At 43.4% G+C, this 13,923-nt stretch overlaps 2 protein-coding genes across 4 annotated transcripts; both read left to right on the forward strand.

Moving 5' to 3' along the window:
* Window positions 1-2,009: 2,009 nt before the first annotated feature.
* renbp (renin binding protein) lies at window positions 2,010-8,823 on the forward strand. Of its 3 annotated transcripts, none has more exons than XM_070839729.1 (11): window positions 2,010-2,034; window positions 3,271-3,376; window positions 3,512-3,587; window positions 3,672-3,747; window positions 4,812-4,993; window positions 6,081-6,308; window positions 6,528-6,609; window positions 6,738-6,913; window positions 7,027-7,158; window positions 7,703-7,790; window positions 7,987-8,823. In XM_070839729.1, exons 2-11 carry the CDS (start codon window positions 3,276-3,278, stop codon window positions 8,058-8,060), a joined length of 1,215 nt encoding a protein of 404 aa, XP_070695830.1. In that variant the 5' UTR covers window positions 2,010-2,034; window positions 3,271-3,275; the 3' UTR covers window positions 8,061-8,823. The 3 variants fall into 3 exon arrangements, with proteins under 3 accessions (XP_070695830.1, XP_070695831.1, XP_070695829.1); XM_070839730.1 differs by lacking the exon at window positions 2,010-2,034 and adding an exon at window positions 2,390-2,410; XM_070839728.1 differs by lacking the exon at window positions 2,010-2,034 and adding an exon at window positions 2,853-2,915.
* A 975-nt stretch (window positions 8,824-9,798) lies between these two features.
* LOC139210251 (uncharacterized) lies at window positions 9,799-12,977 on the forward strand. Its single transcript, XM_070840264.1, has 3 exons — window positions 9,799-9,839; window positions 10,852-11,406; window positions 12,054-12,977. Exons 1-3 carry the CDS (start codon window positions 9,828-9,830, stop codon window positions 12,558-12,560), a joined length of 1,074 nt encoding a protein of 357 aa, XP_070696365.1. The 5' UTR covers window positions 9,799-9,827; the 3' UTR covers window positions 12,561-12,977.
* Window positions 12,978-13,923: the final 946 nt, after the last annotated feature.

Consider the following 13,923-nt stretch of genomic DNA (forward strand, 5'->3'; position numbering starts at 1 on the left):
ACTTTACTAACATGTTGTATTATGTAGTGGTTAGTGTTTCTTTGGGTTTTGGTTAGTTTAGGTATGTATGTATATTGGTAGTATGTGTTATGTATTTAGATGGCAGTTGGGTTTATTTTGGTGTTAATTGTACATTGGGACCCCCCCCCCTCGTTTGTCAATTGGCTAGCCTTGTCTGTATATATATACCCCTTTCTCCAGTCTCTCATGGGGTCAGGTTTGTTCATTTTGGATTTCTTTTGTCTTATGGGTTTGACCTCAGTTTCTTTAAAGGGCCCTTAGTTAAATATTTGGTTGTTACTTTTCTGGTTTATGTATTTTAATCAGTTTGTAATATTGATTTTTTTTTTGTTTGTTTTGGCAAAATAAAGCCTTATTTGTTGGATATTTACTCTTGTGTCCCTGCCTTTGCTGTTTGGTCCCTGACAGGGAATAATATAGAATATTGAAAAATTGTTCAGGTGCTGCCAAGATAAATAGAAATGGGGAAATGTTGCATCCTTGCAGAACCCCTCTCCTGATGGAGGGGGGACACTGGGGGAGTGCTGCTGAAATAACTGTGTCCTTGTAAAAGAATTCCTATAATAATAGTAGAACCACATCCATACATACGCAAGACTTAAAACGGGAGTTGATGTTCTAACATGTAATGTAAATGTAGAATAGTCATTGTCCATCCATGGTTGTCTCCCAGTGAAGCTGGTTATCTAAAATCTTTCTGTCGTAGCCTTTGACTGGCAGTCAGACCGTTGGGGCCAGGAGATTTGTCTGATTTTAAGTGCATGACCGCTTGGTCCAGTTCATCCATGGTGAAATTTCCCCCTGAAGCCACTGTCAGTTTGATGAACGAGAGCTTTCACTTTTTCAGGGAAAAAGTCAGAGTGTGCTTTAGAACAGGATGAGCTGCACAGGGATTCATTTATTCAGATTCTAGCTGTGGTCTAATCATATCTACAGTCAAATACTGTTTCAGCAGCCACTCATTTCATTTTTGAATATGGTCTATGATATGTAGTGTCCATCGTAGTGTCTGTTGTAACTGTTTGGCAGTGATGGAAGAAAACAGTCTTTAGTCTATGTTAAGATATTGCAGAGGTTATTGTCTCCTTACAGCTGGGAGATGTTTGCAGAACCCAGTTTTAAGTGTTAACTCCTCTCTCAGTTCCTTGTACTATTCTGCTGTATGCTCATCTGAACCAGGTTTTTCTAAAAAGGCAACAAAGACCAGTGAGCAGCTTTCAAAGGACTGAATGGAGCCCCATCTCTCCACGATGTGCACAGAAACCTTCATTCCTAAGAAAAAGACTTCCCAAGCATAAAATGTTTGGCCCGTGGAGCACCTGCACTAATAAAATGTGTTTTTAAGATCTTCTTATCAGACTGCATGGATCAAATTCTGGTGGTGAAGTCATTTTGCAGGGGTTGTGGCTCTGATGATTTCCAGAGGTCTCTTCCCACAATGGAAGTCTATGGAAAACAGTCTTTTCTGGCCCAGACAGACTTTTTAACATGTAATTACACTGTTAGGCCACTGTGTCCCATTGGATGGATTAGATCTCTGTGTTTTCTGCTGTAAATAAATGTTTGAATGTTTAAATGTAAATGTTTTCTGCTTTTATCTTATTTTATCTTATTCTTTTGGAGCTGTGTGTAACAAAAAGTTATTTCCCCCTGGGGATTATTAAAGGAATCCTGATTCTGAAATCTTTCTTTCTTTCCCTTTTTAAGTTACTTAATAAAAATTGCAATATGCTCTTGTTTCCAACAATATTACACCACTTCCTCAGGCTGACTCACATGAGTCCACTTCACCTCCTTCCTGTAGGATCTTTGGAACCAGAAAGTCATCTGGGTTTTATGCTGCATGTGCAAATCCTGCTGTTTTCGACAGTAGGTGTGACTGACTGAGCAGCAGCTCTGCTTGTTGTGATGCGTTTAGCACTTCCTCCTCCCTGTCACATGACACACACACACACACACACACACACACACACACACACAGGCACAGGCTGGCTCTTCCACAGCGGACTGGAGGTAAGGACCGTCTTGTTCCCTGGCTTTGCTCTGTCCTCTTCCAGCTGACAGCCTGCAGGTTAGAGCAGCTGTGTGTGCGCGGCGGTGCAGCTCGGTTCGGCTCGGTTCGGTTCGGCTCTGCTCGGCTCGACTCGTTTTCTCGCTTTGTAACGAAACCAAGGAAGAAGAAATCCGTCACTGGCTTGCTCACTGGACTATTGATGGCGGCATTCCTGTCTGTGTGCTCAGCCTTCTCTGTTACAGTAAAACATGAGTGGAAGTGTGATGTTTCTACCTGAAAGGAAAAATACTCCATCACAAGCAAATGTCCTGCATTTAAAAGATCCAAGGAAAGGAAGAGCTTTTACAGCTGCAGCTGTCCCACTAGTGCAGTGAAGTAAGTAAGAAAGTAGTTTTCACTGAAGTAACTGTGTAAAACCACTGCTGGGTGGAACATGGTTCACATCTGGACACAGAGAAACATCTGCAGCAGGTTGTCTTCTCAGACGCCTGGATAATCCACAGAGTCACCAGGGTATGTTAAACAGGAATAATATCCCATAAAAGAGAAACACTTGTTGTCTGTAGAAATGAAATCTTTGAAATGGATCAGAGAAAAGTCCAGATCACGACCCTGTGACGGTGTCACAGTGTGTTCAGCTTCTCTCTGTGTGGTTCCTCAAACAGAAACTGTGACTGGGACACAGATCCTTTGTGTCTGCATGTAAACGCTTGTAAAAAAAACTCCCATTAAAGAAAAAAAGAGGCAAGAGAAAAGCTGCAGACGCACCAATGCTAGAATGTGCTGATGGTAGACACCAGCAACAGTCACATGACCAGCAGCAGAGACGGGCCGGAGCCGAGGACTTCCCTGTTCCCAGCTGGACATGTTTCAGTCATCGGTAAAAAGCCTCTGACTTTACTTCTTTCTCTACATTTTGTTTTGACATAACCCCACTGCTGTTCACTCTCTGCAAATGACAAAGCTCCAGCGTCAAACTAAGCACCAGACAACCCAAACTGAGACGCACTGTCAAGTGAATGTTGCCTTATATATGGACCACATCTACAGATCTGAACCCAGCTGAACCAACACTTTCAGCTTCAGCATTGGTGCAACACTTACTACATTGTGATATTGTGTTGAAACCATGTTTTGGCTTTTATTATTATTTCACTTGTGTTGCAAAACTTGCTAGAAGACGTGATTCAATAACGTGTCTGTCCTTGTGACTAAGACTGACTTCTGTTTGAAAGGAACGATGTCTGCGGTGAAGCTGAGGGAGTGGCGGGAGCAGATCTCCAAAGAACTGGACAACGCAGTGGACTTCTGGCTCAAACACTCTCATGACACCGTACATGGGTACTGTACTTCCACCTGAATGCTTTTTAAAATTAGATTCAGAAATGTTCCTGTGGTACTTTTAGGGTGCACACAATCAGCGTGTGTGCAGTCTGTTTCTCTGTGATGATCCTGAATCCCTGCCTCCTGTTTCAGAGGCTTCTTCACTTGTATTGGGAGGGACGGGGAGGTTTATGATGAGCTGAAGTACGTGTGGCTGCAGGGCAGACAGGTGAGTCTGTGTCGTAACACACACGGTTCCACTGTGTGAAATGTGGTCGTCAGATGTGAATATTTTGGCTCGTTCGCTTCACAGGTGTGGATGTATTGTCGCCTGTACCGAACCATGGATCGCTTCCACAAGCCTGAAATCCTTGAAGCAGCAAAAGCTGGTATGTGAATGTAAAGCTTGATTCTGTTAGCAGCTCAGAGTCAAAATTACAAAATTATTCTTTTATCTTATCATATCTATAATTTTAATTTCCTGTGGACTGGAGGAGTCTAGAATATTTTGATTTATTGATCGTCCTCAGCAGATCTCTGTGCCTACAGTGAAACTGTCAGTCAGACACATGTGACTTAGACGTTCATTTATTTCCGGCTTTATTCAGACACGACAGCATGGAAGGAGCTGTGTGTCTGCCCCATATTGGCCAGTGTTTTCTGTTCTTTTTCTCAGGTTAAGTCTCTGATTTTAAACTGTATTTAACTAAGCAGGATGCTTGTTCTGAGACAGTTGCATGTGTGAAAGGGCCCACAGATGGTTCATAGGTTCACCACATGTACACAGCAGGAGACCTGAGTCCTGTGAACCTCCGGCTGGGCTACATTACACTTTGTTAAGTGCAAAGATGATGTTCACACTCAAAGTTTGACACATCCAGAGGTAAATCACTGCAACAGATGGTGCAGCGCTGTGTGTCTGTGTAGGTGATTAATGACAGTCATGATAGTGTTTGCTCTTTGCTCTCTGCTCGTCATCATCAAGGCTCATTTAAGCCCACAACATGTTGTCACTGTGGGGTGGAAACCTTGGACTGCAGAATGTCCCCTGTGTAGGAAAAGCAGCCGTACTTGTAGCTCGATCACCGTTGATTTGTGATATTAAACAGGAGGCTTGGAAAGGGTTTTACAGCACAAGGCTAACAGAACAGAACAAATATTTCTACTTATCAGGTTAAAATCCCAGCTGTTGGCACGGTTTGTGTTGTTGTTTTTTTTAAAAACACGTGAAAGAACAGAAAGCACTCTTCTTCCCTCACATGACCACTGTTCTCCAGCTCTGTCATCATCTGGATAAGATATTCACATGTTACACATAAATCTGAATAACAGCTAACAGATGAATCCAGCAATTTTATGTATCATATCTTGATGTATTCATGTCTGAAGAGGGCTTTATATTCATTGCTGTGTCGAATCATATGCTAATCTTATACTGTTGTTTGTATCCAAGGGGGTGCCTTCCTGAGAAAGTTTGCCCGTGTCCCCAGCAGCACTAGTGGGCCGTGGAAGTGTGCCTTCTGCTTAACAAGAGATGGTAAACCTGTCAAAATTCAGAGGACTATATTCAGTGAGTGCTTCTACGTCATGGCCATGGATGAACTGAGCAGGGTCACTGGTGACGAGGACATGCAGGTACAAAGATGTTAAAACCAGATTGTATATCATACATAGGACTGGATTTTGAAAAGGTTTTTGCCCTGCAGGTTTTGGGGCCTCTGGGCTGTCGGTCTGTCTGTCAAACAAAGGCTTCTGACTTCAGACCAGACTGCTGTGACATTTGCTTTGAATATTCCCGGTCCTCAAAGTTAACCTCTTCTCTCAACCCATCAGGCCAGACTTTCCCCTTTCACCAACTCTTAGTACATGACAGTGTGTCTCAAAACTAAATGGCTCGATATCCATGAAAGTAAGGTTCCCCAGAGGATGAGCCTTATTACGACTGACTGTGGCCGTGGTGGTTCAATCCCCAGCTCCTCCTGTCCACATACTGACATCCTTAGGCAAGACACTGAAGCATGAATGTGTGTGAGAACTTTCAGGATGAAATGTCTCCTTTTACACAAGAAATATCCAAATCGAATTGAGAAATTTCCACAAACAATCGCTTCCTTCAAGCACACCAGACTCCATTGACAAAAACAGTCATTTTAACTTGTAGAACATCTAGTGTGTTACACAAATATTGTGTTGAATCCAGACTAAACACTTGTTTATTTCAGTGAACTTTGTAAAGCACTGTGAGACAACTCTGTTGTGATATTGGGCTATACAAAATAAATTGAATTGAATTGAATTGAACTAAGAACACCAAAGACACCATAACACAGCCCTTTAGTGAATGGAGTCTGGTGTGTGTGCAGAGAGCGATATGACGGCTGTTTGTGGTTAAACCAAAAGGATCTTCCAGGTCTCTCTCTGTAGGGATCCTTTCCATGATGCTGTCACACACTTAGAGGAACAATCTTTATTAATCTTTTTAATTAGTGGACGTACTTTGAGCATGAACAGTTGTCCCAGACACCAGAGTACATACAGATAGGACCCAGGTTTAAACATACTGGAGTTCTTTCAATTGCTTTGAAGCTCAGTGTGAATTATGATGGAGTCAGGGGCTTGTGTGTTGCATTGCTAGCTAACATGCCATGTGTTATGTGGAGATCCACATCTCACTAGTGATTGAGCAGAGTGATATAGACGTAACGCTGCGTTGTGCTGCTAGCTGGAAGCTGAACAGATGATGGAGCAGTTAGTCCACTGGGTTCAGAGGGACTCGTCGGGCCTTGGCCGGCCAAAGCTTCCCGGAGATGTTCCCACCAACAGCATGGCAGTTCCCATGATGCTGTTGTGTCTGGTGCAACAGCTAACTGATGGTCGGGGACAGGAGGTGGTTCACAAGTACAGAGAGCTGAGCAGCTGGTGTGTACAGCAGATTCTACAACATATCCAGGTATGGACGTGTTAACGAGCATCACCAATTACAAGTGGGGGAATATCTCTGTTAATACGCTTCAGGTGCTGATGAGCTTCAGGTTAGTTAGTTCAAAAAATCACCAACACATAGCCACCAGGCCAAATACAGTAGTAGAGCCACAGCAGCCAATAATTCTTCATGATAACCTGGATGCTCAGTGTGTTCCAAACAATTATTTGTTCATACTTGATACAGAGGGACGGCACAGCTATTTTGGAGAACGTGTCAGCGGAGGGAGCGGAGCTGCCGGGTTGCCATGGTCGTCTGCAGAACCCAGGTAAATGTTCCACTGCCTGCTGACCAGTCAGCCAGATAAGAGCCAGCACGGTGAGTGCACGGAGAAGCTTGGGTGACCGTTTTCCATTATGCTTTGGTCTTCTCCACATGGTAACCCGTGCTGTTCAGGCCACGCCATGGAGGCAGGCTGGTTCCTGCTTCAGTACAGTGCAGAGCAGGGGGACGAGGAGCTCCAGAGGACCGCCATCAACAAGTTTGTGGAGCTCCCTTATCACTACGGCTGGGATAAAGTGAACGGTGGCCTCTTCTCCTTTCTGGATGTGGACGGTCTCTGCCCCACACAGGTGAGTCCAGCGTCCAGACACATGAAGGTCTTTTCCTTTCGCCACTGGATGCTGGTAGACATTGTTTGCATTTGGTTGATCATCTGGTGTGATCTGCTCGTGTGTGTGCCCAGTTGGAGTGGAGTATGAAGATGTGGTGGCCTCACTGTGAGGCTCTCATCGCCTTCCTGATGGCCTACAGCCAAACCAAGAAGCCAGAGCTGCTCGAGAGATTCTCCCAAGTTTATGAATACACCTTTAGCCATGTGAGTCTACACTGCAGTGCCAACAAGGCACAGCAGGACAACTTCCTGTTTTAGGTCTTATTTTAAGGAAGAGTTCAACGTTTCTGTGTGTTCAGACAGAGCTAGTGTCAGGATGTGATTAGCCTAGCTTAGCATAAAGACTGGAGGCAGGGGGAAACGGCTAGCCTGGCTGTGCCTACCAACACCTCGAAACCTCATTAACACGCACCTCATTCACTTCATCTGCACACAAACAGTAATTGAAACAAAACGATTGAAACAAACTTCCTTGCAGTTTGTATCTAAATGTATATTCTGCTTTATTTTTCCTGCTTTGATTTCCCAGCCTACAGTCTGCTCCCGCTCAGGAGGTTAAGATCCACCTGTACAGCTCACTCTCAGAGAGAAAATGTTGAACTAGTTTTAAAAACATTGAATGACTGAAGTGAGGTGGAACTTCCAAAACTTGCTAAAACGCTGATACAAAGACGTGTGTGTGTGTGTGTATTTCAGTGCACATGTAGACCTAATGCTGTCCACTGTATATGTGCCTCACTGTGTGCAGTTTCCTGATGCTAAGAGCGGCGAGTGGTTTGGCTATTTGGCACAAGATGGGAAGGTAGCTCTGGATTTTAAAGGAGGCCCCTTTAAAGGTAAGAACATACATGAGGTGTAGTCAGAAGTGTTGGGCAGCTCTCCTACACATGTGATGAAGTAGTATAAAGCCTTTAGTGTCATCATAGGAGGCTGTGTGAGGTGTTAAAGTGGTAGAATTCCCCTTTAAGGCCCTCATCATTTCAGCATACGCTTTGCCCAGTGAGGTAATTGTTTGTCCTCTCTCCTGTTCAGGGTGCTTCCACGTGCCTCGCTGCCTGTACATGTGTGAGCGTATTCTGGATGATCTGATGGCTAACAAGGACTGAGACAATAATGGGATTGGATCTGGGATTGTGTTTCTGTTCACTAAATCAAACCACATTAATCAGGTCATAAAGCAAAAATTGCACTATTCTCAAATACGCTGCTCTAGAGTTTCTTGCTTCGAGGTCATCACTAACGTCCGGTCACTGAGCAGCTGATAAAAATCATTGTGAAGGTATTTTATAATGCCACAGCTTAAAACAGTCGTCCTCTTGATGTATCTTCTGTCCACCAGGGGGACTTTGGATGGACGTTTATGTAAGATACCTTTTTTAGACTTAACTAAACAGGAGTAGACTGGGTGGCACTTATCCTGACACCCACTTCTTAATAACATTCTTGGTCCAGTGAATTTTGTGAACTGCAATCCAGAATACTTCATATGACAATCCTGAGTCAGGGCTAGTATTTAGACAGTTTTGTGTGTGGACGGTGAAAGGAACGCCACACAGACGCAGCGAGGGAGAACTTACAACCCCCTCAGTTCCACCTCAGGACCTCCCTCATCATACATACTGAAATATTAACACTCATGTTTGTCAAGATGTGCCTTCTGAACTTTTGACATCCTGTTCATTCCTGTTTATATCACAAATTTAGCAATTCTGATATATAATCATATATATATATAAGCATACCAACTGCTAATGTAGGCTACAGTATCCTAGAGCTAATGACATGCTTGGCCTCTGTTAACCTACAGGCCAGTAAATGAACTGTACGCTGACTTTCTGCATCTAATGATTAAATGTGCAATGCAATCGATGCAGATTATGTCTCTGAATTCATTTGTAATTAGAAGAGGTTTTGAGCTGTGACAGGTGACTGAAGACCAGCAGCTGATCTCCCTCAGTATGAGCACCAGTGGCTCATTTTTCACAGGAGACAACATTTAAAGCTCCAACGTTTGTTTGGCTACTTGGAGCAGAACTACAAGTTTAAATCTGCATTATTTTTCTTGATATAATGGTAAATGTAATCCGTTCATATACAAACGTGTATCGATATGTAAACCATGCATAACTGGGATAGTGTCATGCCCCTAAAGTGCCCAGTGCAGGGGATTGTGCATCTCATTTGTAGAAGCTTTAACTTCATGGGTTGAGTGTTTGTTCCAACAAAACTGAAAAAGTAGAGCTCAAGACTGAAGACAGGACCTGAAAGTCAGGTAATGATCAGGTACAGCAGCCCCCACCTGCAGGCTGGTCCTCCATTCTGTCAGCCAGTACTTCAGTGGTACATGTTCCCATATGACCAAACCCTTTGAGTTGAATTACACAAACACACTAGTGCACAGTGAACCTGGTGAAGATGGAATAAGTATGGATATATAGAACTGGATAAGTATTTTGACACATAAGTTATACTTCAAAACCACAAGCAGGGTCAATACACCACAGAAAAGCAGCAGGTAGCAATGTGTTGAATCTTTATTGTGCAAAAATAGAATTGAAACAGTTTAAAACACTTAAAGCACAGAGCTGCACTGACTTTGAGGTCTTGCAGATAGTTGTCAGACCAGCAGGAAAACTTTATCATTTAAGGAGCAATGGACATACTAGTACCCATGTGTCACTATTGTGACCACATTTGCAAATATGACGTTCAAATGCTACCAACTGAAGAAATGACAGTGTGTTGGTAAAGTATGCGATTGTTAGTGTAATTTTCTTCAGATGACGCTTTTATTCTGAAGAGTGTGGGCCGGAAGTGACGAGATGAAACCGGAAAGGAAGACAACTGAGCCTTAAAGCTGCAGGACGTCAGCCATGGCTGCTGTGGTGAGGAGCTTGCATCTCTTTATTTACGCTGGTTCAGCATCGACGACACAATGTTTGTGAGGGAAAAACTCCAGCTTTACCTTTTTGTGCTCCGTGACGTCGTTGTGTTTCCCACCGAGCTGTGAACGTGTAGTTACCGTCGGCATGACGTCACTGTCCTTCCTCACACTCTTACCTGGTGTACTAACTAACTAACTAACTAACTAAAAAAAATGGTGTTTGGTCAAATAACAAGGGCAGGTCTTCACCTTTAAACACTGTAAACTGTCTTCAAACATTAACATGTGGCGTTATTTAAGGAGGGAGGTGGGGGCGGGGGGAGAACCAGGAAGTGTTTCACAGGCAGACCTCTTGTCCCAGCGGACATCTTTGTTTGTGTGTACTAGTTGTCACCATCCACATGAAGGACTCCAATCCTATCAGAGTTTTCTTTTTATTTTGGTGATAAGTGAAAGTTTATGATGATGCAAAACAGAAAACAGTGGAAATTTACTAATCAAACCACTTCAGTTATCAGTTATCAGAATTGTTATCTAAAGAATCATCTTTTAAACGAATGGTCGCGAGTATAAGAAATTACATTTAGTCCCATTCCCAAATTTCATTTCAAAATCAGTACTGGAGGAAATAACTGGGAGCTAGTGATGCTACCGGTCCCTCAAACTATCTAAAGTTTCTAAATCTACCTGTCTATCCACAGGCCATCAGGCTCTTAAATAGCTGTGAACCACACTACCTCTGCAACCATAAATACTTGTATACTTTTTGCACACTATATTTGTACTGTCTTTTAAATTATTCTTCTGTACATTGCCCTCTTTTTTTTATATTTATAATTGTTTTTTCTATCTTATATTCTTGTGTCTTTGTGGAGGGAAACGAACAAAGTAAGAATTTCATTGCTCAGTGTCACCATCGTGTTCTTACTGTGCACATGACAAATAAACATCTTGAATCTTGAATCTTGAATCTGAAGCGTGAACCCTAACTGATAAACTCTTACTGTGCACAGGGACATGCACAGAGCATGGATCTCCTTGACAGGCTGGAAATTTACATCCCAGTGGAGGCTGAGGTGAAAACCATCCCCCTGTGGAGTTTACCAAACTCAGTCCTCAGACGAATGAGCCTGCCCCTGTCTGACTCTGAGGGCTCCGGGAAACTGGCAGAATCTCCACAGGGCATATGGATTTGTCCCGCAGTCCTACGGAGGAAAGGCCAGAAGCTGGCCCCCCAAACAGGAAAGAGTGCAACAGACAACATGTCCTCTCTGGTGGCGACAGCGGTTCAGGCCGGGACAGGGCCCGTCCGAATGTCTTTTGTCTCCTCCAACCGTGCAGCTTACAAGGTGCTGAAGGACTGCATGCCTGGGAGGAAAGTCTCTGCAGAAACACCCCTGTTACCCCCAGGCTCAGCACTGCGGACCTACCATCATGCTGTTATCATCTACCACGGATGCATTTTCCTGTCCATTAGGAAGCCCAAACGAAAGACAGTGGAGCCACAGCCAACTTCCCTGTCTTCTTTTCCTTCGACATCAGGCGTCTCATCTGAAAGCCGGAGGAAGGTAATACTGTAGCTGGTGATTCCATTCACGACGTCAAATCAGTAAAAAAGTAGAACTTGTGAAGCATTTCGAGCGTCATTTCACAAGTGTAGCTTTAGCGTTGAGGTGCAACAAGACTCAACAAGAGTCTGCAAAAATGTACATTGGCAGATAAACTAAATGAGATCAGCAGCCACTGGTGGGTCGCTAACATAGACCTACTTCACTACAAACTTTCATCACAATAACTCTTAAGTTGATTTGTTTCGGACCAGCTAACAGCACTATTGGCTCATGCAACATATGACCACCTGTGATTTTGAGACCAAGGTGTGGCACCTAAACAGAGAGAGGGTCGGGGCCCAGAATCGAGCCTTGGGGTTTGCCAAAAGCACCTTTTGTGGCTGAGAAAATGGAGCTGCCTTAGAAAAATGAATGTCCAAGAGACACAAATAGAACCATTCAACCATCACCCAAGGTTGATTGAGTTAGACCAGTGGCCATACACAGACAGACTGTTTCTCAGAGGTACTAGGCAGTTTATTCACAGTCCCTCAGAAATGAACACCACCCTGTGTTTCTACAACATGTCGGCTCTGGTGTATCATGTACCATTACTATGAAAAAGAACACAGGCCTTAAGTGAGACTGTTTTTTATTTCCTTCAGGAGCTGCTAGATATCAACAGGCTCAAGAAGAAACCCACCACATCTACAGTAACGCACAGTGAAAACAGGAAAGATGTTACGCACCAGAGAAGGGATGTATCGTCATCCAAGACAGCATGTGCTGTCCTTCAGTCCGCCGACGGCGTGCACAGACCGGACAGCCGTCGTCAAGGGGATGCAGGGGGAGAGCAGCCTGCAGCAGGCCCAGATCCAGTGTGTTTGCAGCCCCGGGGGGAGCAGGAGGAGATGGCCCGCTGTGACGGAGAGATACAGAACCTGGGCAGTGAGGAAACAGAGAGCACAAATCAAAACAATGTTGTTGGTATCATAGAGCAAAGTAGCAGCCAGAGCTGGAGCAGCAGAGAGTATCAGGGGGCCGCCTGTGCCTCCACATCACTGTACCCAGAGTTTGACTATAAGGAGCTGGAACATCAGGAGGAACTCAATCTAATAAAGGCCAAACTCAAGATGGCTAACGACAATCTGCAAAAAAAAAAGTCAGAGTGAACAGCAGTAATAACTCTTAGAGCCCCTTCATTAGAAAGCATTTATTGTGGTGGAAATATCAAATCATTATTTTGGACACTATATTGTGTCCATCGTTGAGAAATGGTTCTCATAATGGGAACATTACATGTAGGTGAAGGGAACTCTCTTTGTGTTTGCTGCTCCTTTTACTCCTTTATAGTCAACTAGTCAATTTGTCTATTGCTTATTGGCTTGATCAAATATAGTTTTCCATATTTAACATCACTTTTTGAGATTGGAATAGTCTTTTTTTAAATATATATATGCACTGCAAATATTGATGTTTGCAATAAAGAACTGACAGAATTGTTTTTTTTCCAGTTGCAGTGTGTCGTGCTCTCAGGGCTCTCTGCACAATATCGACTTGTGTCCTATGCAGAATGAATAGGATCAAACTTAGCAGAGTTCATTCAACTTAATGAGTCATTTCAAACTGTTCAATAAATACAGAACATTATAACTAACATTATCCTAATATGCTCAGGATTTATTGCGAGACTTCTATTCTACTTGTAAAAGCTGTTTGCACTGCAGCCTTCAGAAGCTGATATCATATTTAACGATGATAAATATGCAGTTACAAACATGGCAGGAACACAACAGAACAAGTTCATCTCCAGTGACGCATGTTAAATCATCTGACATGAGTTCCGGGTGAGATTTGAGTGAGAAACTGAGTGAGTTAGTGGAGGAAGGCAGCCTCTGTGCTGCGATCCTCCCTCCTGCTGCCTGACTATAAGACTGCAGGTCTCCTGAAGTCTGTGCAAGCTGACAGGATGCCCTCCTCATGCCGCCCTTCTGCCAGAACACAGACACTGAAGGTAAGACTTTGTTCCACTCTGATGATTATCCTGAACTGGGACTGACCAGCTCCTGACACGGTGTTGTAGTGCAGGCACCTGGAATGATTTGGTACTGTATATAGGATCTGATAATGGGGGGAAAAATCAGAACTGGTACGGCTGAATGAATTATAATGCATCGAAGATCAGCTGGACAAACATGCAATTCAACATAAATGGAAAAATAAAGTTTCCAGCAATAAAGGAATAGTGAGGGAACGTTTACTTGGGTTTAAAAGTTGCGTTCAAGGACAGTCCTGTTGAAATCAACAGATGCTGATAAACTCTCTTCAGAACTTCAATAAGTAGTACCAAATAATAGACACTGTTGGACTGTTTATCAGACTAAACAATACGTTTCAGGAGCTGCTATATTCTGTTATTTTATATAATGTAGTATAATGAAAAGCAATCCAGGTGTGAGCCAAGTTCAGACCGACCTGCGGTCATTTGGTTTTCTGGCACAATATAAAAGTGGGATTAATAGTTGATTGGTTTCT

The sequence above is a fragment of the Pempheris klunzingeri genome, chromosome 11 (genome assembly GCF_042242105.1).
Source record: "Pempheris klunzingeri isolate RE-2024b chromosome 11, fPemKlu1.hap1, whole genome shotgun sequence".
Taxonomy (NCBI): Eukaryota; Metazoa; Chordata; class Actinopteri; order Acropomatiformes; family Pempheridae; genus Pempheris; species Pempheris klunzingeri.